Source organism: Hesperophylax consimilis, chromosome 9 (assembly GCF_061612785.1).
Source record: "Hesperophylax consimilis isolate HC1 chromosome 9, BYU_Hcon_1.0, whole genome shotgun sequence".
Lineage (NCBI taxonomy): Eukaryota > Metazoa > Arthropoda > Insecta > Trichoptera > Limnephilidae > Hesperophylax > Hesperophylax consimilis.
In genome coordinates, this window is record NC_142844.1 from 7,410,474 (window position 1) to 7,437,578 (window position 27,105).

Here is a 27,105-nt window from a genome sequence, read left to right on the forward strand (position 1 = left end):
GATGAGACCTCAAATCTATTATTTCCACAATCAATTTATATCAAAAATAATGAAAGAAGACGCTTTGACACTAAAAACGCGACAAATATTTCGTTGGCATTCCACAGAAAAATTATTTGTAAAAAATCTGAAAAGCTAGAAGTCATTCCGGTATTTGCTGCGTAAAGAAAGAGAATAGCCCAAGCGATTGTGACCCTTTTCTTTATACAAATTCCTTATACATAAGGGTCAAAAACGCACATAATTTTTTTTTTTTTTTAATTTCGTAGATAATGTGCAGCACTCACATATGCGGTCCCGGCATATGACGGGAAATATAAAATATAAAATCAGATTGACTAATTAAATATGCAACCAGTATGAATATATGAATATACTGGTTTTACATTCTTACTAGCTGTTCATGTTCATACTCTCTAAAGTAAAAACATGACTGAAGAACAGAGTGATAATCAACTTACAAACATTATGAAGACAGTCTAAAGACAACTCGAAACTAAATTTAAACAACAACAAAAACTATAGACCTCCTCACTAATGAGGAGAACTACGAATTGTTTCAAATGTATATTTATATTGTGCTTTATGCTTAAATCATTTACAAAATTTTCCATAGAAACTCGTATATTTCAGCGAAGTATTTATGAAGACTTCTTTTCATAATATTCCCTTATCTATTACCAAAATTATGCAGTCTATTTATGGGTGTGTGAGCCAGTTAGTTAAGTCAGTTTTAAAATTGTCGCAGAAAAGGGTAGCATTTTGTCTCGTGTTTTTGATCGGTACGTATAATTTTGTTTAGGCCCAATTTTCAGGGCTGTCAATACCATAATTAATAATGGTATTTAATAAAGCACGCATCACTATATCGGGTTAATTTCCACACAAAATGTAAGGCAAATTAAAGGCAATCATTTAAGGAAGCCACCCTGAGCGCTGACACGAACCTATTTATAATTATGTCAATATATTAAATTTGTTCCATGTATATACCTACCAAATGGCCTTGCAAATTATAACTTACATTTTCGCTTTGTTCTGTCTGACGTGTTAGACCATTTTCAAAATTATTAATCAAAAAGGTGTTCAATATGTTATAGCTAGTGTTGCGAACTTTCGAGTCCGATTTTCGTCGTTTTAATTGCATGGGAATTGTCAGATAATGATGTTGTAATGCTGGTTGTTATTTCAATTGTTTAACAACATAAATAAAAATAAGTTTGTCAATTTCCTCTGTCTTTCAATTGTGGAAAACGGAGGGTTTATTATAATCGACTACTAAACCTTTAAGTCCTTTATTATTACATTATTAATAATATTACAAATGATGGGTTATGGAGTAACCAGAACATATTTTAAATCTTCTACTGCCATCAGAGTAAGCGGAAATTGTTGCTTATGTCGTGATGTCGGACTTAGCCAACAGACGAATTGAAATCACTACTCCTGGGTGGACGCAAACGCTACGCCAACTCAACCACTGACCGCTCAACTTCAACAACTGGCGGTTGATTATTCATTAATCATTAGTCAATAGTACAGTGAAACAAATCATAGTTTAATGGTTTTGAATGAGACTATTTGCCTGTATAATTTTTTAATCTAAATTAAGACGTGTTTTGAAAGTTTTGACTATTTTTTTTACAGTTTTACAGTGGCGCAATGCACTCGTTAATATTATTCGTTAATTATAATAAGCCAATATTTTTACGCTAAACGAAACCGGAAACGATAGTCATCCCTTAATGCAGATAGCTCTTTTCTTCTTGTTTTTTAATTAACCATAAACTAGATTGTTAATTAATTAATCCTTTTGTATCATCAATTAGTCAGCGACTGTTGGCCGCTAAGAGCTTAATGGAACTCGTTTATAAATCGATTAGCCAGTCTACAATTATAATCATTATTACATGTGTTGGGAAACAACATGTTTTCTGCATCACGATTTTCAAATGGTCGGGATGCCGCGATAAGTGGCTATGCTTTAGAGATTTGATCTCCGATTGATTGGATCGAGCATTTAGTCTCGGGAGTTCTTTGCTTCATTTCTCCAGAACTGGATTTCTTGAAATGTCGTGATAGGTAATCAATAGTCCGGAAATTAAAACATTTGGAAATAAATGTCTTTAATACTTGCTTGACTCGATGAAAGTCGATAAAGACTCGAAGTGGAACAGGGAAAATAGGAAATTGAACTGACGTGGAAATTCAATCGATGACTCCGCAGAAGAAAATGTGGAGCTGTGGAAAATCCATAATCTATATTCATATCATAAACTCTAATCTCTCTATATATATCTTAGTTATAATCGTTAATATTGTAAGCTGTTTAATATTGAAAGCTGTTTACAGTTCCGTTATTCAAATATCGGGTTTCCAACAAGAAATCATTCATTATGGCACTGTAGATACATAATTTTGTACAAAAAAACTGAATGCTGTAGAAATTAGATCCCTGAGGCGTATGGGTGTGAAACCGTGTATGATCGTGTGAGAAATGTAGACACTCCCAAATAATGCTATGCTGAAGTAAGAGGAATTAATAAGATTTATAAAGGGACGCTTACACGGACGAAAATTACCCACCGATCAATTCACTGAAAATGTTATATTATGTGCATAGCGATAATTTGGGTGGCGGGTATGGGTACCGTCGTCCCGGGAACCATTTATTGGATAACCAACACCCAAGGTCACCCCAAGTTCCAGGTGTCAGGGTTCATGAGGTGCGGTTTATTTTATACGTCTGTCCACCAACTGCGTGACAGGCCGGATCAGGAGAGTCTGGTGAAGGGAGACCTTTTGACCTCTCTAACAGGACTCTCTAGGAACATCGCCTTGCGCCGCATTGGGAGGGTCATTCCTGGACTCACTGACCCTCAGATTCCTACCCATCCCATCCTTCCTTTCCTAAATACTACCCTCCACACAGCATCCCCAAATATGACATAGGCCCTGAAGGAATTATTTTCCTCAGAGCCTCCTGTGTGGAGCTAATGTTAAAAAAATATAGCTCTTAGTGCCTCGCATTTATCTTTTCTCAAATATTTCACATTTTGTTCTTCCATCTTCCTCTTCTCTCTCTCCATCCCCTCCCCATTTCCTTTGATTTCCCAACGTTCCCCCTTCAGGAATTTCACTGTCCCACTAGCTACTAGCGGTTGGGCACTTGTGTGGTATCAGTTTAAATTCCTTCCAGTAATTTTAAAAAGCATTGCTGGCAATCGAAAGTTTATTATGAGGACAAATTTCAAAACTGGTTTCTGGAAATTTTTCACTGTGTATCTATAAAGGGTTTCAGGAAAACCGCTGTCTTTGTCTGTAGAGATTCTGATGCTCTGTTTCCTTGTGTACTTCTTGGGTGTGTGTGATTACATTGGATAACGATACATTTCAAATTGAAAGTGAAGTGTTTAAAACATGTTATTTAAAAGTCAAAAGCTGCCGTCCAAAACTTTGTCAATATCTGCCACTTTTATATAATCGATAAATGAGTATAGCGAACCGTTTATTGGTTTTGAAGACATTTTTGTTACAGTCATATTTTATTATTGGAAAGGATATTGAATTATTATTTTTTATCATAAAAAAATACTTTTACTTCCCAAGTAAATACCATCTTGGCTGTGAATTTCTATTATTTCGAGAGATATGATTTGAAATTTTCACGGCTAAAAGTACATATTATCGTGATAAATTTTTGGGGTACTATGCCATGTTGCGCTACCTCCTTCTTTAGCCAAAATTTCGGACACCATTACATTGTTGAATTACGAGTATTACCTAACAAAGTCAGTTCTTCAAATTCACTTCCACCATTCAATACTGTATACCACATTGTTATTACCACATCTATTAAAAAGGTATTTTATATCGAAATTTATTCGACTCCGAATCTCATTCTAGTGCAGAGATAACCCGTTAAGTCTTCCTCGGTTATTCCCCACTCTTTTAACCGTTCACCACTGTATACCACATTGTTACTGTTAAACAAAAACATTATGTCGACTTTTATCGACTCATTACAGTGCAGAGATAATGTGTTAAGTCTTCAACAAACTTTGAATTTTTCAGCGAAATAGGTCTAGTTGTTTTTTTTGAGTCTATAGGGGAAAAACAAAGAAGCCTTAAGTTTTTTTTATATATTTATATAGGTGTTTTCCTTGTTTTAAAATAAGAGTGAAAGTTGAAATTGGTGAGCTCTTTTTCACCTTTCGTACTTGAATATAAGGCTACGGAGGTAAAACCCTGCACACCCAAAAGGATTTATAATTTTGTAATCGCCCACCGCCAATAGCTTCAATAGCTGCGCACAGTGTGTCATGTGTCTTGTAATTAACTAAAGCCGCCACGCATTTAACTGCCATATGTAAAAAGATTATTACGATTATTTGACATAGGCTAACAACCCAATTACAATTCAATCATCCAAGATGGCCCAGACAGCCCTCAGGATTGTAGTTAATTGTTTCTTTTTCACTAATTTCCTAGCTTTTGACCTACATACATATTCGTATTGATGCGAATTGGCTTTTGAAGGCTCATTGTTCAGATTGTTTAGTTGTATATTGACTTTGACTGAACTAACCCACAATCAAAACCCGATTCACATTTATTAAAAGCAAAAGCTTTCCTATTTTGTTTACATTATAGGTATATACTATTACAGTTCCGCTGTCCCAAGGTGAAACACTGTATTAGCCATTTTTTCCAAAAACAGTTTTTATATTTCTTTATTTTGATGATGTCGTAAAAACAAATACAATTTTAGAAACTAGATAAAATTATCTTTAATTTTTTTTTGAATTTCAAATATACTTTCATATTGAAAAAAAAAAATAGTTTAATTTTTTATTTTAACATCAACATCAAAACAGAAGAAAAATCTTACCACAAAAATTTTTAATCAAAATTTCAAAAAATTTCATATAATTAAAAATTTCAAAAAACACAGTTTTTTTATTTTAAAAATTTGCAAGGAAACTCTCACTTCAATTTTTACCCCATTCAACAATGAAATGGAAAAAAATACCTTTAATTCCCAGAAAAACTGAAATTGCATTGCAATTCAATGCATTGCTTGCACATCTTAAAACGTTTATTTCTTCGATACATATTTACCAAAATGTGCATTAGGCATTTATGTTATAAAAAACATCATTTTAATGAAGTTCTTATAAAATATAGACCATAAAATTCAACTCGAATATGTTTATAACCGTTTAACCCCATTTGTTGGCATGAAATGAAATTACATTTAACAAATTTTGACTGAAACTGACGAAACATAACATAAGTTGTAAATTTATTGAATTTTACGCATATAATAGTAAATTGACCATTTTATGAACAAAAATATTATTGAGTAAATTACAGAAGGCATCAAAACAACTGTCGCCCTCAATTTACAAAACATATCTCAACGGCAAAAAAAATCGCATTCGTCATTTTATTGTCAGATTTGAAATGCATTTTGCCGGATGTAAAAAATAGAGTGAAAAAAAAAATTGTACTAACTCGAGTCTAAACATTTACAGTCTTTATATAATGTATTATTACAAAATACAGTTCAATGATTGTGAAGTGTTTTTTTTAACAGTAACTCTGTTAGTGTTAGCCGTGAGACAACCGAATTCTTAAATAATGATCTGCATACCTAACATTCATTTGTCAGTGAATTGGATTCGTTAGGAGTCGTCTGAATTATATTGTCATAAAGACCGATTAATGTAGTTAAATTTTAAAGCTTTTTGTAAATCTCTGCATTTTGAAATACTGCAAAACTTTTAAACCATCACTGATATCCGCTTATCCGCTTTACTTCAAATGAAAACATCCCTTCACGTGTTTTTACTATTGACGTGGGAACTTTATATTGTTTTGCATAGTTCTGTTGACCCAGTATTTATTAAAAGAGAACAGTTCATATCCTGTTTATGTAAATATTGATTGATAGTTCACGAGGGTTCGTTCCTCCCTCATTTCCGTGGGGATGGCTTTGATGCACCCTGCCCCGGTTCCATTAGGAAAATATAGAGCGGTCTGCCGACAATACGCCGAAGCTTTCGACATCCTAACGAACAATTTTAATGGTTTAAAAAAAGTTCGGATCGAATCCACATTTTTTTAATTCAACTACGTCTACCGGATGTTTTTTTAAAAATTGAAATACTCTATATTGTTTACCAGTTCATTCGTGAAAATGAAACTCGGTTCCTTTTTTCGTTTGATAAATTGACGTTTGTAAAAAGGGATAGTCCTAGTAAATGTACTCTAATTTAATAATTAAAAGATCACGAGAGAAAAACTGTTACTTTGTTTTTATCAGTTAATTTACTGTCGCACATTAAGTTTAAGCGCGGTCATCTTTCACTCCCCAGATTTATGAAGTTAAATGACTTCATTAGTTAAGATATTCTGGCTCGCTCTAATGATGATTGTGTTTTTCCTTGCCCACAGTGTGCTGAACAGAAGTCCGGACCATCTTATCAAAGAGATTATTCTAGTCGACGATTACAGCGATAATCGTAAGTACTATTCTCCTTTTTCAGCTGACCAATAAATTACTTCCAAAAATTCAGGTTTAGACTTTATTACCACTTTCTCGCCGTAATATTATTTACTCCTATTTTTGTGTGTTGTATTTTGATTCATTCGAGGACTAGTGTTTTTCAATATGTAGTAATAGAAATGGGATATTAAGGCGATTCCATACGTAGTAATGCAAAATCATGTGTTTTTGGTTTGAAAATTTGGTCGCCTAAAAATGTTTCAGATGCTTTCATTTAATACTGCGAGTAGAATACATCTTGGCCTTTGAAATAATCGAGAATTTTTTAGATAAGTCTTTTTATAAGCCCAGAAAAAAATAATGTAAAGGCCTATGAAAACTGCTTTAGAGTTCAAAATCTCCTACTTACGAACCCATTTTTGGGTATGATTTTTTTTAATGTGGCAAATTAAGTTATTTATAAAATGATCAAAAAAAAATAAATATTTATGCCTGAACATCCACAAAATAAAATAAAGGCACTTTTTGGCAATGTTTTTTTCTTGCATAAATCAAAACAGGCGGATGGTGTTAAGCGGGAATTTAAACCTTATCGCCATCTACGTAAGGGTTGTTATTGATAGCTGCTCAATTTAAAATATTACACGACGTAGTGCATCGCCTTAAGTCAGTATTAATGGTTGACATCGTGTTTGGGTCCCATCCATGCGTAGTGTGTTCAATTTGTCTACTGGCAAGTCATCCATCACAACACAAGCAACATTTTCCGCTTACTATGGTGGTAGTAGGAGATTTTAAAATATTGTCAGGTTATTCACAACCCGGGAATGTTTGTCTTTCTTTTAAGAATCAAAATAAAAACAACATTTGGAGTGAGCTTACAAAAAATGACTACCAATTTTCTGACAGCAGTTGTACAGTTTTTTTAATTTTTGTACGTGTTCGACCGGTCAGTGGTTAAGTGGGCATAGCGCTTGGGTCTCACCCGAGCGTCGCGTGTTCGATTCCTCGGCTGGCTAAGTCCTCCATCACAACACAAGCAACATTTTCGGCTTTCTGTGGTGGTAGTAGGAGATTTTCAAACATTGTTGGGTTATCCGTGACCCGGGAATGTTTGTCTTTCTTTTAAAAAAAAAGAAAAAAAAAAAAAAAAAAATGTATTTAAAATGCTTACTTTTCGAATCAAACCTTATTTGTGTGTAATAAGAAAATGTCGTATAACTTTTTTAATGTCATTTCAATTTATTTAAAAACTTCTTAATTATTTTAACCCCATTTAGGAGGCTTCGGGGGAAATAATTTCCCTCGGGTTCTATGTCGTTTTTGTAGTGCGGTAGTCGATCTCGTACACGGAAAAAATGAGTATTGCTAATTTATTAAGAATCTCTTAAAATTATTGGTAATCTGGTTAAAAGCGTGAATGCAGGCCTTTAAAAAATGAATTGATGATGTCAGAACACGTGTTCCGACATCGTGATATTGTATTCGAAATGTACTAAAAGTTTATCATGAAACTTTTTGGTTCATTCGTTAAAGGCCTGCAATCTCGTTTTTAACCGGATTACCAATATTTTGAAGAGATTAAATTACCAATACTAATTTTTCTCCGTGTAGTAAAGTTACAATTTCTTTTGAGAAATTAATCAATTTGAAACATAACCTTTTTGCTTTTGAGCCAAGGATCCAATTTAATAACTATCCGAGCGAAATCAGCTTTTTGTCTCTTTTTGTTTACTATACCAAGATTTGAAAGGAAATTGATACATATTATTTGATTGCAGTGTCAATTTCCTTTGCGGAAAATGAATATAAGTCTATAATATATGTCTTGGAAGATTTGGTTAATTTATCTGTTTGGTATCGTTGAGTGAACACCTGAAATGCAATCCCTTTTCTTTACCAATTCGTTCCCAGTGTCAAACAAACGTTTTATGTCTGATTTTCGTGAATGATTTAACTAGTCGGCATTTGAAGTTGATTATCTTCACTTTATGTAGGTTTATGGATCATAAACTCGTTCACTTTCATAATATTATAGTAAAGCTGTACGCGGAGTATTTATGGTGACATGTTAAAAGCATAGAAGAAAATGGTAGCGATAAAATTAATTGCTCTTTTGAAATTCGTGTCAATAAATCGTTTGGTTTCTCTGGATTTTCTAACATTTTAATCATAAACTGTTTTAGTTGAGAGTACTTTCTTATCTCGATGAAAGTCGTAATGTTAACTTCACCGAGCTTTATGTTCTTGTTCCGGTGCCTTATCCTCATCCTGTCGGAAGTTGGCTGTGGTCGAGGCAATCTGCACCTTTCAGTCTGCAATCCGGAATCACCCGTACCAATCACGAAAGTTCTGAAGTCAAGAGGTGCGGTATTTTCCCCTGCCGCCTCTTTAATAATTTAGTTATTATTCAAAAAAATTGCATGTTTCATATTTTTAAATTTCTTTTTGATATTAGAGTGATTTCAACGAGTTGGAGGCAAACCTTATTTTTGAATCCAGAAGAGTTCGATAATGCTTTGAATAAACTACGACATCAGGGGGCCTACTCTGTATCTTTTGGGTTGACAAGCCAGTGAGTTCGTTGTTTAACCTTTCCTTGCCGGTGCTGTTAACTGGGTGAACGTCAAATATCGCTCTCTAATAAATAGAATATCTCTCAGAAAACACAGAGCTCACAATTTCGGTATTCCTCCGCAATACATTTATGTATTGCATTAAGTAATTACAATATCTAAATATTTACCGAGTGTATAGCACAAGAGGACGAGGAATTTTTAAACGCCGTAAGGGAAAGGTTAATACGCGTTTGTGACGTGGCTAAACCGGCGGCAGGAAAGTTTCAAAAGATACAGAGTAGGCCCCCAGTCGTTAATAAATAACCGGGCCCGCGCAGAAAAGTAAAGTTCGCTAAAGGCAAAGATTTTCTGAATGTTCGTTTCTAAACGAACCGCCTGGCGTAGCGATGGTAAAATGGGTGAGGTGGGTAAATTATAACACATTTGTAAAATTGTCTAACTAAATAATGTGACAATTTATTCATTTTGGAAACAAGCCCGAACTTTTGCGGGATTTGTATTTAAGTTTTCTACGCAGCCAGCAATTCCCGCACCACTGTAAAAAAGGACTAGTAATTACCTTACTGAGTTGTATTCTGTCAGAATCATCTATTGACAAATCTCAGAAAGTAAGAATGGTCACGCAACCTCCCGCGCTCCACGCAACTTGTTTTGTTTCCCTTCCCTGATTGGCTGATCTATCTATTTGAATGTCAATGGTCCAGGCTGACGGTGAATGAGATAACCATTGGGAACATAAAAATGAATTCTCTCCATGATAGCCGAGTGTTCAAACCATCCACGAATCAGTCTGAAGAAATTGCAATGCTCCATATCATTAGCGATTGTAATAATTGATAGATGTTTGTGATGCGGTTAGTTTACTAGACCTAGAAGTTCCAGTCAAAAAGCTGTGAAAATTTTATCCACCGGAGCTCACCGTTCTAGAGTTTTGCTGCTTCATCACAGAGATATTTTACTATGTAGCTAAGACACAATTTAATTTTTTGCAATGCAACCATGAAACGAACGACCTATAAGTTAATCAACTTCAAGCTGTAAATCAAAGGCTCCCAACCTGTCGATGGTAAAACAAGTTTTGAACCAACCAAATAATTTGGGATTTTGACCATAATGGTGATATATTTAAATTTTCAAATCACAACCATTGATGAAAAAATAACGGTTTTTTGGTCAAATTAATTTATTTGGTAAAATATTTTATTTTATTTATTATATTATATTGACGAATAAATTTTCGAACGATTTAAAATGTGCCACTTTTGATTTGCCTCCAAAATAACCTGTTCCTGAATGTGGTGTTTTTGAAATCACGTCGGCCAACGTCGGTGACAGCCGTCTTTCCAGCTAGTAGCGTTTTCTTCGTCATAATGACGTTGTAGACGATATTAGACTTATTATGCTTTTAACACATTTTATGTATGACGCCGTAGAGATAGCCCAAAGAATTTTACAGAATAAACCGATGATGAAGTTTTTAAAAAAGATCTGGGCGAATTTTTTCAGTGACTTTTTTTAAAAATCGTCTTCGAAATGTTTAAAAGTTTAAAATATCAACTAACTTTGGGATTAAACATTTTTTATAGCACAATGGTATCAGATCCGCCCACAAATCTATTTTTGTGTCTATAAGACATACTATTCACCTATTTAGAAAATCAAGCACGTATCTCAATAAATAATCCATGTCTCTGTGACCATTTATCTCTAGCATGTTAAGGTTTCACAAAAAAATACTAAAAAATCGCGGAGCTTACATATGTGGATGATTTGTGTACTCCCAGTTACCCGCTTAACACTATTTTTTGGGACACCCTATACAGGGTGTATCGGCAAGTACCCGACAAACTTTAACCAGCTATTCCTCAGCACATTTGGAGTAAAAAATGTTATGGGCGTTTTGCTCTCCGGTAACATTTTTTTTTCCATTAAAAACAAAAAATAAATAAAAAATCCACACTCCGTCACTGTCATTTGCATTGTTTCTCGTGTTCAACAGCTGTTATTAGCAAGTGTGTCAAAAAGTGTCCTCGCTCTTTCGTACACACTAAATAATAATAGTTAAAAATGAGACGAATGGTGCCGTGCCATTTCGTTGTGATTGTAAAAGCGCGCCAACGTAGGTACGTGCGTACATTATTCAACGAAACTCGAACAAAATATTGCCAGACGGGTTTTCAAACTTTGACAAAGGATAAAACATTGGTGACATGTGGTGAAAATATGAATAGTAAATTTTTTATTAAAAAAAATGTTACCGGACAGCAAAGTGCCCATAACATTTTTTACTCCAAATGTGCTAAGGAATAGCTGGTTAAAGTTTGTCGGGTACGTGCCGATACACCCTGTATAGCTACCAACCTCAAAACGTTTGGGAACTCTTGCTTTAAGCTATTTGTAAAATCTCAAGCAAAGGTTCAAGGCTCTACTTTATTTCATAATGATTTATGGCTGCTTCGAACGCCTTATTTTGTCGTCGTGCGGCGTTCGATGGAGATGTATTTTATCGGAAGGTCCCTGCCCACCTAATTCGTTTTCTACATTATTTCGTTACGTAGCTACTGTACCAGTAATAAAACAGTTTTGAGTTCATTACTACCGGTTTTTAAGAGACTATCGTTTTCTGTGGATCCCAGCCATAACTCAATCTGCCCATTACACGCGGAAAACATTGCCATTGGAAGGACATTAAATAAAAAAGAAATTGATTACTTGTATTAAATTGGTTCGTAAATAATTAAATGGGTACACAAGTGAACACTAATTTGGAGAAAGCCAAATGATTTCGATTAATAAATTAAACGTTTAATTATGTCTAACATTGCAAGATGGATTTCACCTATATTCGTCATAACGATCTAACTCGGATCTAACAGCTCGTTATCGCACAGTTTTTTTCTTTATTAGCTAGTATTTTTTTTACTTAAAAAAACAATAAAAACACACAAGGGAGACTTTTTGAATTTTGGAATGGTTTCCAAGTGCCGCAACTAAAGTCTAGTCTGCGGGCGGCCTTAATCTATATGGCGGTGCTACACGTTGCCAAGCTTCGGCAAGCAATCACAAGTTTGAACGTGTGGACGGGCGTTTGGCTTGGCTTGCATAGACTTGCAAACGCTTTCCGTCGATCGGGCCGGTGTCGGTATTTTGTGCACAAGCCAAAGAATGCTCGCGGCAAACGCTTACGAGGCATCCACACGTTATTTTGACTTGCGATGCTTACTTAGCATTTGGACAAGCGACTTGTGACAAGCGTGTAGCTCCACAATTAGAACTAACATCGGTGTCAAATTTGATTTTTTTTTTTAAAACAAGTTTTTTTAGTGTCTAGCGATAAAATTGACAGTCAATTAATTACTGGTAAGGAATGATTCACTAAAAGGTTTTAAACTATAAAAGAAGGTCCCTAATTTTGCATATTTAATAAAATATCAAGAAAACAAGGGTAGGTAGGTACTTTAAGAAAATGTTGTTTTTCTGGCTTGAAAACCTGTGATCGTCTACCAGTCCAACGCACCAGTGAAAACGTGAAAAATATAATATTCTTCTTCTTCCTCGTATGGTAGAAGAGATTTAGGGGGATTCAGAGTGTTCACATTTACACACTCTGAAGTCCTTTTGTCCGTTGTATATATATTATAAAACATAATGAAATCCACCTTATGACAATATGTTGTGTTTGCAGCCACCGACGGCGCCGAGCTGGGCTCCGTGCGCAAGGTGCGAGTGATCCGCAACGAGCGGCGCGAGGGGCTGGTCCGCTCTCGAGCGAGGGGCGCCGCGCTGGCCACAGCCTCCGTTCTCACATTCCTGGACTCGCACGTCGAGTGCAACGAGCTGTGGCTTGAGCCGCTGCTGCAGAGGATCAAAGAGGTAGGCACCTTTCTTCCTTTTACTAAATCTTCCCATTGTTGAATCTGATCAGCAGATTGGTCATTGGGGATCGAAAGGAGATGGTTCATGTCGTTAAAAACTCGATTGGGAAATGCTTTTTTTATTTTTTAATGTGCATAGTACATTTTGGCCCAAAGCATTGGGCCAATGTGCTGGCCCAACGCGTACAGGACCGCCAACGTTGGCCGGCCAAATCTATTTAAGGATGTGGACACCAACAGCGTTAACATGTTGGCCCCATCCTCAGTTCATAGTAGCGGAGACAGAAATCTTTATTATTGCGTGAGTGATTATTTACGTTTATTTATTTACGTCATTAGTTACGATAGTAAATAAAAAAAAAACGTGTTGTACAAATAAATTACCGCGGCTGCGATAGTTTCCACTTCCATCTATATCAAATGGCCAACACAGACGAGAGCATTTCATTGTTTTTATTTATTCTCAAAAAATAACGATATTGAAAGTATTTTAATTTAATTTAAAATAAATTTCAAAATGCACCATTTTTTATTTGCCGCCTAAACGATGTGATGGTTTTTGTTCTTTGATCGGATATTGGTGACAGCCAAGTGACAGCCGTCTTACCAGCCAGGCGTTTTCTATGTCATAATGAATTTGTAGCCATTTGGAAGCGTTTACGAATGTGCGGTTTTGAAATCAATAGTGATGAATGATAATATTGAAATCACATATTTTGTGTACCATAATCGTAATCCGAAAAATAAACTTCCTCACATATATTTAACGGTATTCATAGTTTCTGAAAATACCGCATTGGCCAAAAGCATTGCGTTGGGCCTACGTGTACTAGGAGCATTAGATTCATAATGCCTCCTTCCTTTCCTTTCCTCCACGGAGCATCCCAAAATATGAATGTTCTGTATTTTAATAAAACTAAATAAAACGATGTTTTCTTTTTACCTTCGATATACCTACTTATATTCCCAAAATGAGTGCTCACCGGCACATTAATTTGAGGTATTTTTATAAAATTAACATTTTTGTATGCCTACAAAGATAGCATAGGGTGTTAACAAAAGTACCTTTCTTACTTTAATTAGTGATTTCTGACTTTATTTGGGATAAAACATGGAAATTAAATTTTTATTCTCCGAAGATATTTTTGTTGTTACTTTTTTTCAAACAAACAAAAACTTCTAAGCCGAGTAACCGCACAGCCCCCAGCCCGAAACCCATTTGATTTTTAATTTTAATTTATTTTTATTCAAACCGTGGAATTTTTATTTTGCAATGGTGACTAACTTGGCTTCCCCGAAAAAGGTTTACTTGGTTAAACGTTGGGATAATTATAGAATAACGAATAATATATACCGAATATGAATAAAGCTATCCATGGATATCTCTAAAATATCCTGCATGAAATGCGGGTCGTTAAAAAGGTTCTATGATTGCGATAGTCCCTTTATAGTTAGGTTCTGCTTTTATCTATTTACCCACTACTTTGCAACTGGTTAAATTAATGTGAAATCACAAATGGCATTCGAAAACTTAAAGACTTCTTACTGTGATTAAAGGGCTTCTTGTGGTTTACGATGCAATTCTCGTATATAATTCAAACTTCGCGTAAATCACATATTTCTGGTTTCTGTTCTCGATTCGATTCAGAGTTAGTTGCCTTCGTAAATGAATGCTGCAACCGTCCATTTGCTTGGAGGAATATTGTTTCTCAACTCTGCACCATCTCCAGGTGGATATACGAGTGTATATTATTGCAATGAAACAAGATTTATCTCCGTTAGACACGGTATATAAATTATATCGAAACGGACTTGCGGTTATCATTATTTCAACTGCATAATGTGTTGCATCGTTGGATTATGATGTATTTCTGAAATAGTGTTGTATATTTGAATTGTTGGATCACAACCGAGGAAAATCGATTTACAAGCTACGTGACCGTGATGCAACCACAAGTAGCCTACCGATATGCTACTCTTCAAAGCTTTGTTTCCGAACACGGCGCTACCCGAATTATATTGAACTTGATCATTTTTTCAAGTGCAGTTGTGGAATATATACGATGTCAAGTGACTCTAGCGACGAGGAAATTAATATTGTTCTACTTTATATTTACAAGCATGAAAAACGATCCTAATAATTTTTTGGGTTCACTCTTACAACGAACACACATACATTATCACATTATTAATCACCAATCAGTCGATTACACATTTTGGGAAATGAACATGCTAACATCGGCGACATTTATTTCTTAAAAATAGCGCAATATAAACATGCACTCAAAAATTATTTTTCCATATTTTAACTTTATATACGCAATATGGACATGTTGAAATGAAATGATGATATTTCTCATTATTCTTTTTTTGTTATTTTTGGTTGTGATACACAAAATAGTTGTATGTTATTTTTAAGTGTAAAACTACTATTATGTAATGATATTATTTTTCTTACTTTTGTACTCTATTATATGTTTATTTATAAAAGGCAGTATAGCCGTTTATGTATTTTAAAAAAAATTAAATTTAAATTAAAATTAAAAATTTAAATTGAAATAAATGTTAGTTGTAGGGCGTTCTTCGCTGCCAAATAACTACATGAGAATGACGTCAAATGGTATTTTATTTCCAACCTCAATCAGCGCATTTCTTTCTAACGTATTCCTCTAAATTATAGTTATATGAACAAGGTTATTTTCCCACCTCCAGAACAAATTCAACATTCAAATCATATTCGGAAGTCATTTCTGACAAATGAGTAGTAGATGCGAATGCAACTCGCGTTGCGTGCTACCAGCACTGTCAGTAGCACGCAACTGACTTCAAACACGTAGTTGACGCGTAGCGTAGTGCTCGAACAATAGCAAGATAGTATGGCGGATACTGTGCTACTAGTATGAGCAATGCGTATGCTACGCGGACAAAACTCGAGTGGCTTGGATCTATTTCCGTGTATGAGAATGGCCTTACGCTCTTCCTTATTCTACACTTAATCAATCTGACAGCTATTTTCAGCAGCGTGAGCCCTTTTCCACTATGGAACGAGCAATGTTCAGCTTAATTTAAGGTAGCGACCTTTTGAGTCACCAGGGACCTGTGCTAGATCGTTACGAAAATATACGCAAAAAATTCGCACGCGGCGCTTATTCTCTTTGTTCCCTGACTACGTGGATTATCAAAAATCCTCTTTTCAGTTGTCTGTGCATCCTCAATAACTCTGGTTCAATGATCTCAAATTTCCTTTGAATGTAAGTGTCACTTTCAAAATTGGAACTGATTGTGTGAATAATTCAGACAAGCAGACAATTATTTATTCGTTTTCGGGAAATCGACCGTTTAAATTTTATCAGTTTGTACATATGTAGTATATAGCTAAAATAAAATCAATTATGGAGGTCCTTCTTTACCTCTGATAAGACAACATTTGAAAATATTAAATCTGTGAGAAAATTTCTTAAGTACGCTCACGAAATGTAATAAAAACGCTCACGAACAGTAAGAAAATCTTTTATTTAAAGCAGCTTATTCTGGTGGTAATTGAAGATGGCATGTTAATATATTTTACCAGAAAATTATTTTGAGTGTCGTTTTCAAAATTGGAACTGATTTGTCAAGAATTCAGACTATCCCGTGATTGTTCACGGGTCTGCGCTAGTTTATATTAAAAATACCGAGTACACGGTATACGAGTATCTCTTGGTTAGGTTAGGTTAGGTTAAAAATACCTAGTTACTTACATTGTTAGGTTAAAATATACACGTTATATACGAGTACACGGAATACGAGTATTAGTTACGTGGTTAGGTTAGGTTAAAAATGCCGAGTACACGGATTACGAGTATTTCTTACTCGGTTAGGTTAGGCTAAAAATACCGAGATTCTTTATTGGTCAGTTTAAAACATACACGTGCATACGAGTATATGGGATACGAGTATTACTTGCTTGGTTAGGTTAGTTAGGTTAAAATATCCGAATTCACGGTATACGAGTATTAATTTCTTGGTTAGGTTAGTTAGGTTAAAATATCCGAATTCACGATACACGAGTATTAATTTCTTGGTTAGGTTAGTTAGGTTAGAAATGCCGAGTACACGGTATATAAGTATTACTTACTTGGTTAGGTTAGGTTAGGTAAAAATGCCGAGTACACAGTATACGAGTATTACTTACTTGGTTAGGTTAGGTTAGGTAAAAATGCCGAGTACACAGTATACGAGTATTACTTACTTGGTTATGTTAGGTTAGGTAAAAATGCCGAGTACACAGTATACGAGTATTACTTACTTGGTTAGGTTAGGTTAGGTAAAAATGCCGAGTACACAGTATACGAGTATTACTTACTTGGTTAGGTTAGGTTAGGTAAAAATGCCGAGTACACAGTATACGAGTATTACTTACTTGGTTATGTTAGGTTAGGTAAAAATGCCGAGTACACAGTATACGAGTATTACTTACTTGGTTAGGTTAGGTTAGGTAAAAATTCCGAGTACATAGTATACGAGTATTACTTACTTGTAAAGGTAAAAATGCCGAGTACGCGGTATACGAGTATTACTTACTTGGTTACATGCATCATAAGTAGTTAAATTAAAAACATCGCAAAGTATTGCATTATTAACGACCCGCTCCTATGTCAAATATTTCTTCATCTTAGACGCAGTTCAATTATAGTACTATTGTATCTTGGCGTTTTGGTTTTCAATTTAACAAAGAAACATCAATCTGTATCTTATTGCTAGCATATATTTGCAATCGCAGCCTTGTATGAGTTCCCCTGCAGAAGTGACGAAATGATGACGAGCTCAGTCCGGTCCAGCTATTGGCCATTGTGTTACGGAGGCTGACGTCTATCATCTTCCATTTTACATTCTTATCCATTCCGTTCACTTTTACAATAATTATTATCTCATCGCGTTCGCTTGTGTCATACTTTTTTCATATCATCATCATTTGAAATGCACTGAAAGCTTCAGATCCGCTTGGAGAGTTACTACCACATGTTATGTAATATTTTTTTTATGGCAAGGCCGCACATTTCTGTAGTTATAAAATAACGTAATGAACGGAATGTGTACCATGGATTGAGGTTTAAGCATGTTTCCCTGTTGAAATTCAATATATTCAGAAATTTTGCATCAGCGATTGCAGACAGTAATAATTATTTAAAGTAGTGACTTATTATAGTAGTTCCAGAGAGATGTTGTACAGTATGTCATCGACGATCATCCTAAATTCAAAATACTAATGTCGGTGTTTTGTGCTGTGTGTTAGTCGCACGTGAAATCTTATTCAATGAACTCAAATTTGCTGTATCTAATGGTCGTTTTCAAAATTTAAATTTATTGTATGATGAATTCAGACAAGCTATAAAGTACCTACTTACTTATAATATGATTTTTTTTTACAAAAAAAATATCTATTATATTTGAAATGTAATTCTTTCGTTTATTTTTTGACAGATTTCGTGATCTTTTTGTGCATGGCTTCTTCACTTACGTCGTTAAGATTCCGACTTTATTTTAGGGCATTGTCTCTTCTCAAGAAACATTTCTATTCGTGTTTTTAGAAAAGCTTTTGAAGTTGCTTTTCTCTCCACAAGCTCGGAATTAATTGAAGGGTTTTTGTCATAATGTTGTTGAAGGGTGTAGGTACTCGAGTCCGGGCAGAGTGCCCCCCCTTCCTCTCCACAGCCGACAACCCCCAGTCACCAACCCTCCCTCCGGTTAAAATATTTGAAAGTGAACTGTAAAATTAACTCCCCAGAATGTACTCTTCGACAGAATAAGACTATTTTTAAACGATACCCTTTAAAGGCTTTTAGATTCGAATTTTTAAACACGTTATTAGATTATTATTTATATATTTACAATGAGTTCTTGATTATAAAAAAAATATTTTATACTCTAAAAATTTAAATGATACAAATGGGTACATAAAATTTTAAAATCCTACTCTGTCGAAGGATGCATTATATTCAATACACATATTATAATTGCAAAACTCACTCAAATGACAAATAATACAAAGAGACACGAGAGATAATAAAATAATACATAATGTAATTATCTCGACATTTTGCAGAATCTGTATAATTTTTCGACAAAAATGTCTACTTCAGCACATTCTACCTTTTTATATAGTCGACCCATTTCAGTCAGAAAGCTAAAATAGGCGATATTATTTTTAAATGAATTCAGGTGAAACATAATACGGAGATAAGGGGCCGTTCAAGTATTATGTAAGCACTATAGGGGGGCAGGGGGGTATTTGCTTTGCTTATTTTTGATGACATGGGGGGTGGGGGGGTCGAGATAGTGATTACGTCAGCACTGCTCAGCAGTAGTTATTTTTTTTTTACACATTGGCAACCCACACATTGTCTATGTTTGAAAACCGAATACATATTCGGGGATTCCCACAAATAATTAATACGTTTAGGTACTCGCTTAAAAAACAGAATACATTAACAGAAAAATGCATATAGGTACCAATTTTTACGTAAGCATGGGAGGGGGGGGGGGTAAGAGCTTTGCTTACTTCTGGCAACAAGGGGGAAGAGGGGGTAAATAATTGTAATAAATCTGCTTACGTAATACTTGAACGGCCCCTAACCGTGAATTATTTTATGTAAACAGGACGGGTTGCTTCACAAAATTTAAACAATTCACCAGTTCTGTGAAAGATCGGTCATATCACATAGAAAACAAAATATTGTTTTTACGTTCGTTTCATCTCTTAATAATATAAAACAATATCGTTATCCGCGTCTGTTCTTCTAAACTATGTTCCAGATTTTTATTGGTTTTTATCTATCTAAACTATCGTTTAGAGAATTTCTTCCGGAAGGTTTATATATATATAATTCGTTCATGCTATATTTATTTAAAGTAGAGAAACGTCAAGCAACGCCGCGAACAAGTCAGCTAGTCATTATTTACTAGCTGACGACTACCCGGCATTACTCGGAGACTTTTTTCTACTTTCTATAAATGTAATATACATATACGTATTAAAAATAAAAACCTTCCGGAAGAAATTTGCTAAATGATAGTGAAAACCCTATCAAAATCCGTTGGGTTGTTTAAAGGAACTAAGCGCACAGATAGACGCGGAAAACGACTATGTTTTATACTATTTAGATATGAGTCGTCCCCTCGTTCGATCGATTTATTTAGTAAAAAAAATACACAAAATACACGAAAAATTAAAAACACAATATGGACTATGACCTTCACTAAATTCTACGAAGCTTTCAAAAGTTGGTTTACAGCTGTCTCCAAGAATGTTTTTCGTACAGTTTCTTTTACAGCTTTTACACCTGTTCTGAAAGGGAAGGCACACGCTATAACATAATTATCGCTGGTGTAATCAGTTTACCTTTATGTAATAATTTGATTTATTGGAACCACAAGTATCTTCTTCCAAGACTTGTAAAATATTGTGGTACATAAAATGTCGTGATATTGAAGCAGCTTTGGAATTTAATATGAGTTTGTGAACGTCTTTCTCGCTGTCTTGCGTAAGTTTGAAAGTACAGGTGCCAACCTTCGATAAGCCGATCTTCTTTGGCAATCACGATCGTATTAGGAATGATGAACGCATCTTTATGTAACACATCAAACGAACATAAGTATTGAGATACAAGTACCTTAATTAATTTATACAGAACCTGAGTTTGAAATTACCTGTGGACTATGTTAATGAAGGTGTATAATTATTTCTTAATAATAATAAAAATCTTCTTTTAACGATCCGATATGTCTTGGCGTTCATATTTACAAATAGGGTCAATAAAACCGCACCTATTTTGAGGCGTTTTTGCGAGTTTTATTTTTTTATACACAAAATATAGGTACTTTCATAAGGCTTACGTTATTAAAAAAATCTCTCCTATGGGTTTTCGTGACAAAAACACAACATGTCATAAATTTCTAAATCGTGCTTTTTGTTGTGTTGAATTAATTTTCATTCTTGTTTCTGCTATTTTTTGACTTTTCTGTAAATATAAAGATTGCCTAAAAATTATTTCATTTCAGAAAATAGTAAAAATTAGAATAAATTTTTTATGACTGACTTTCACATGACTTATTGCATGATACAGAGACAAATAAAAAGAGTTTTTTATGTTAAGCTAAAAAAAAATAATACTAACAATAAAAAATGAACACAGTACATGGTAGATATAAAGTTGCGTTTAGATGTACATGAGAAAAAAGAGAAAAAAATAATAATAAACCAGTTTTCAAATTGAAGAAGCGTAAAAATAATAATGTGTTTTCATAATACATAATTTATAAGTGACCAATATGAATAATTTGTCTATTTATATAAATAACAATTTAAATATTCGTTTGTTCAAAATCTTAAATCTCCGGAAGTCCTTCAGTGATTTCTTTGAAATTTTCACATATCGTTGCATTCGAATACGCGTATTATACTTATATTATATAGGTGTCACCTGTGACAGGTAAAAACATGCTCATATTTTTATACAGCGCCATCTGGATAAACATGCTGTTTTTAAAACAGAACCATCGGTTGGACGTAAAAGCAACACGCGCTATTCCTTCTCTATCTGCATAGACAGACTGAGCCACAGCAAATCATAGTGGGGTGCAGCTTGTACAAAAATATATGCAATCACTCAATGCTCCTAAATAATAATATTATGATGCATAAAAATATCATTCACTATCTATCTCTTAGTACCGGTTGTTTCGGAGAATTTGAACAAGTCATCAAATTTCAAAGTTAATTTTCAAGTTCCGTGAAAGATTTTTTCAAGTTCTATCATTATTTCAGTTCTCTCAAGCAGCTAGCTTATAATGTTATGATAACAGAACTTGAATGGGACTTTCGCAGAACACGAAAATGAACGTTGAAATTATGTCGATATTTTTAAGTGATTTTTTCCAAATTTATATTTTATATTTTACACTTATATTTTTAAGTGATTTTTTCTTTTGAACGTGTCGAAACCGGTCGCTAATTAATAAAATTTATAAGTAACAAATGTACATTGTGAATAATAAAACTCATTAAAAAACAAAAAATGTCTAGAAATTGTTACATAGTGAATGCCAAAGAAATACAAAAAAAATATTTGTTCCAAGTTTATTAATGCAAAAAAGGTGCATGTATGTGGTAGTTATTCCCGGAATTTTTATTGCATAATTATATGTTTCGCCTGGTTGCTTGATTTGGTACTTTAAAGAATGATAAAACCTAGTAAGCGGAAAACATATACGTTTTATGAAAATTAGTACGATATGCAATGAATTTATGTTTTTGTACGTACATTTTAATAACCTTAATAAAATTAGTAGTTTCATTTTGCGTTAATAATATTATGAGTATTTAAGTAAAAACAGTTAAATCTTTTTTTAATGTGTTTACTAACTTAACGGTCTCATTCTCATGTTATTAAGTGCGTATGCTGTTGACCCACTCTGTACCTGCATCATTTTAATACGAGTTTAAATTGATTTAGAAGGTAAATGCGAGACGCCTTTACATTATAAATTAAATATATTTACAATTATTAAAGAGAATGTGGTGAGGCCAAACCGCATTTATCTGAACTAACTTCACTTACGTAATACACCATTATGCAGTTCACGATTAAACGTCTGTAAACTACTTTTGATACATTTTGCATGATACACTGACGAAGGGATATTCCTTTTTCATACTAATGCCTGTTATAGGCTATGGTCATTAGTTGTTGATTCTGTCGGCTTAGAAGTCAAGCCAAATATATGCCCAACATTTGTTGTACACGATTGACATTTAACTGCATTAGAACAGATTGTTTTTAATTTAGGGCGACTAGGGTTTTTATCTGCTAGTCATGATAATTACATATATGTATATGAATTCTGGTGTTGTTAATTACGAATAACTTATTCGAAGCTAGTTTGATTTGGAACTCTTGTAAACAAGTAACGTTTACAAAGAATATGATTAATTCATTAACAATAACGCACCTCTACGTTGTAAATCTCCGAATAAATTTAAATGTGTTGTGTGATCCCCGTAGGATTTATTGTATTTACCTATTTTATATTATGGAAACATACAGTGATGAAACAATTTACAGCTATTAAATATTTCAATGTGGGTAGGTATGATATGTTTCCTTGTAATGTCTCATATGTGGTATGTGGTGACCGGGTATGTCATCAAAATGACAATTCAACACACCTCGAAACAGTGATATGAAGTCATGAAAAGTGATGAAACAAAAACTAGGTTACATAGGTAACTATTAAACCTAGTTTTTGTTTTATCACTTTTATTGAGTCTATATCACTTTTTAAGGTGTGTTGAATTTTTTGATGAAATATCATGGAACCGTGGTATGTATATTCAGTAACTACCGGGTGACTTATGTAGTGTATAGTTGTGTGTGTGGATGTCTGAGTGTGTGGATGTCTGAGTGTGTGTATATGTGTGCATAGTTTATGATATTATTGACATGATGACATTTTTAAATTTGGGCAGTGAATCCAAAAAAATGTCGATGTTCTAATTCAGACAAATATTATTGAATTTATGAAGAGCACGGCTAATTGGTAAATTAGATGCTATATTTGTTTTGTAATTAAGCGTGTGGAATAGCGTTCTATGTCGTGTACGTCTCAAAGGTATTTTAGGATTAATTAACATCGATACAGTCTAGGTTATTGTTTAAAATTCTATTTATAAATATTAAATCAGCTACTACTCGCCTTTGCCGCAAAGTTTGAAATGTGCATTAAAAGTTATTGTTGAATTAAAATATTGTTGGTGAAAAAGTGGAGGACTTAGCTAGCTACCTAACACATGTATTGTTTCATAGTGCTTTCACACAAACGAAGTATTGAATTCCGTAAGTCTAAACTTAAACTTTAGGGTGCACAGTTTACACCCGCGCTGTGCAAGCGAGTTTCCTACAGAGCATCGGACCATCCCAAAGTATCCACTCTCTTACTAAGATTGGGGTGTTTGCGGAAAACTCAAAAATATACCATTGTCATCAAATTGACAATCAGCGCCATTAGTTATAGTAATATTTTTATTAATATTTGGCGAGCTATGTAATGTTTTTAAAGGCTAACGAGATATTTCCGACAAAGAAATGATTTCGAATGTTGAACATGTCATAATGAATGCATTTCTATCGTTTCACAATAGTATCGTGTGTGATCAGGTAAAATGGGCCTTATGGTGTAGAAATGGGAGATCAGGGCAAGAACTGATTTCGTAAGATATAATATAATTACTTTTTACCAACGGTGCTTCGTTGGGGCTTTTATTCTCTTATTAATTATGTGAGAATAGTTCGTGGGAACTGAAATATAACAGTATTGTTCGCAATTTTATTATATATTATCATCCCGTTGATATGAAATTCACTAGATGTATCCTCCACAAGAAAGCAACCGATTAAAATTGGCCTCTGATCTATTTTATGGACACAACACTCACAACCCACTACCTGACGTGTACCAGACGTTGCTCGACTTTTCTCTACTTTCAATAATAATAATAATAATAATTGGATAATTTGTAGAGCGCCGTTTTTGTGAAAAATCACCTCTAGGGCGCTGTACAATTTATTTCCTAGGATCTACATTTGTTATTTAGAAAAGATACCAAAACATACTTACCTGGCAAGTCACTTCCGACAAACACACTTATATTAAAAAGTTTATGCTTATAAAAGATAGAACTGCACGCAGAGGACACTATATCAAAAAACACTGGTCGTCGCATGATCTTAAGTCTGCTATAGTTTTTATTTTAATTTAAATGTATTTTAACTGTCTTAAAAGCCTACAAATTGTTAGTTGTTATCATTTTTATTTATTTATTTTTAATTATTATTTTTATTTTTATTTATTTTATTTTATTTTTAGTATTTTTTATTTTATAAATATAATATCCATGTATATATGTATATAAACATTCCGGAAGAAATTCTCTAAATGATAGTGAAAACCCTACCAAACTCTATTTTATAGTTTATTTATTTATTTCTAAATTCACGCCCGGCTGGGATTTTACATGTTATTTCTTTAAATTTTTTTACAGAGAACATCTAAATAAACACAACAAAATAAAAGAAAAACAAAATAAAAAAGAAAATAGAAGACATCATAAAACACAACCTCTTAAACAAAAACAAGGTAAAAACGAAATAAAGTGGAAACTAGACACTCCACCATGCAAGATGGAAAAATATAATACTGGGAAAATTACAAATCTTTGGTAAGATAAACAGAGCTACGTAGTTTCTATAGTTAAATTATATTATATTTGATATCCTTCTTTCTGAAATAAATTGAGTAATGACTTGTTTATATTTGGTGAATGATGTGTTGAATATATCAACAACAAGTTTAGAAGAACTAACCGCACAAACAGAAAGACGCGGAAATTGACTTTTTTTAATACTATTTAGAGATATACGAAGGATTATTTATAATGCTCTGTACAATTAAACGTGTGTGAAAATAGAAATTGTAAAGAAAATACACAAAAATATTTCGACTTTCGGGCGGTGGCAGTAAAAATGTCTGAAAGTGATGACACTATACCAAAACAACACGTGCGAGTGAGACGCAAACTTAATTTCTATCGATGCCACTCTTTTAAAAATGATTGTATTACAGATTTCTCATCCATTGACAGTGTAAGATTTCTTAATTTAACATTTGGGAAGATAGATGTACATAAAATGTGTTTAAGGAGTGATTATTATCTACGATATAAGTTCATTAAATGACGCTAACTAACTAAACTAACTGACATTAAATGACACCATTCCTCTTATTGCGCAATGCTGTGCTAGAACATCTTCGCTGCAGTGTGGTATCTTCAACAAGTCATGGTTACGACTACGGCTGATGTTTCAGGCACATGACACTGCACAAAAGTTTCGAATACCTGGAGCCAATGGGTCAATGAGTGGAGGCTGTAAAGGGGAAGGGGTGATAAAGATTGGAACCAGAATCTGTTAACTGAAAAATTGTTTCTTGACTGTCCATTTGTGCACTATATTTACGACAAGATTCCTTTGGACAATAAAAATAAAACAAAGAAGAAATATAACTTGCGGTTTCGCGACGTGTTGTAGGTACCTCCGTTTTCTTTCTACTCATGACTGTTGTTAAAAAAGGTGGGATTTCAATTTAGATTGGCCCTTTACAACGTTTATTTTGTGACTAATCACGGGATTTTTTTATTCCAATTTGGCGACACGGAATCACTTAAATTGCTGTGAAGACCAATCCTACGTAAACTATATCAATGACTGTGGTATGTGCTATCCTATTTCTACGGAAATAATAATACTTGTAGGAATTGTTTTGCGGACGGAATAAGAATAGATAGGACCCGACGCCATCTCTAGGATTAATTGCCCTCAATTTGCCATTTTGATGGCTTTCTCTGGAATGATTATTTTTATGACCAAGCCAACCTCATCAAAATAATATTTTCTTTTAGTTTTTAGTTAAAATATATAGTACGACAAATTAATAATCCATTTACAGTACAAGATGTTTTATGTTAATATTCTTAGGACGGCTTGTTTCACAGATTTTGAAAAAATCATCAAATTTGAAAGTAAAATTTCTAGTTCTGTTATTATTTCAGTTCTGTGAAATAATTAACCCGTGATGAAATAATAATAGAACCAGAGCAAAACTTTTACGAAAATTGAAAATAAACTTTGAAATCTGATGATTTTTTTAAATTTTCTGAAACAACTGACCCTGTTTGATTTGGGTAGATAGGTATACAAACAAATTTAAAGGTTATTAGAGTAATTAAATATATCTGCTATTTTTGAAATTTCGATACTCTTTTCGAATTCTGCTTCACGCTTAAATACGCAAAAAATTATAAATTGCACTTGTTTTCAACTTAATTACTACAAAAAAAACTATTTATGTCGGGGGAGATAATAAAAGATGCATAAAAGTTCAATTTTTTCTCAATCAAAGTTATTTTTGAAGGTTAGGAAATACGCATAAGTTATTAAATTGACCCAAACTAATAACCTAAAAACCTATTTTTTGCATGTTTACTTAAACCCCCGACTTAAATAATTTTCTCCATTAGATTTGTAAGTTGAGTTTGTTGTTGATA

The 27,105-nt window shown here is 33.8% G+C and overlaps 1 protein-coding gene across 1 annotated transcript in view; it reads left to right on the top strand.

Moving 5' to 3' along the window:
* Positions 1-27,105, top strand: part of Pgant2 (polypeptide N-acetylgalactosaminyltransferase 2) — a 230,077-nt gene that overhangs the window by 186,658 nt on the left and 16,314 nt on the right. Inside the window, exons 4-5 of the mRNA XM_089635244.1 lie at positions 6,460-6,527; positions 12,776-12,963. Coding sequence (XP_089491370.1) covers positions 6,460-6,527; positions 12,776-12,963 — 256 coding nt within the window. The remainder of the gene's footprint in view (positions 1-6,459; positions 6,528-12,775; positions 12,964-27,105) is intronic.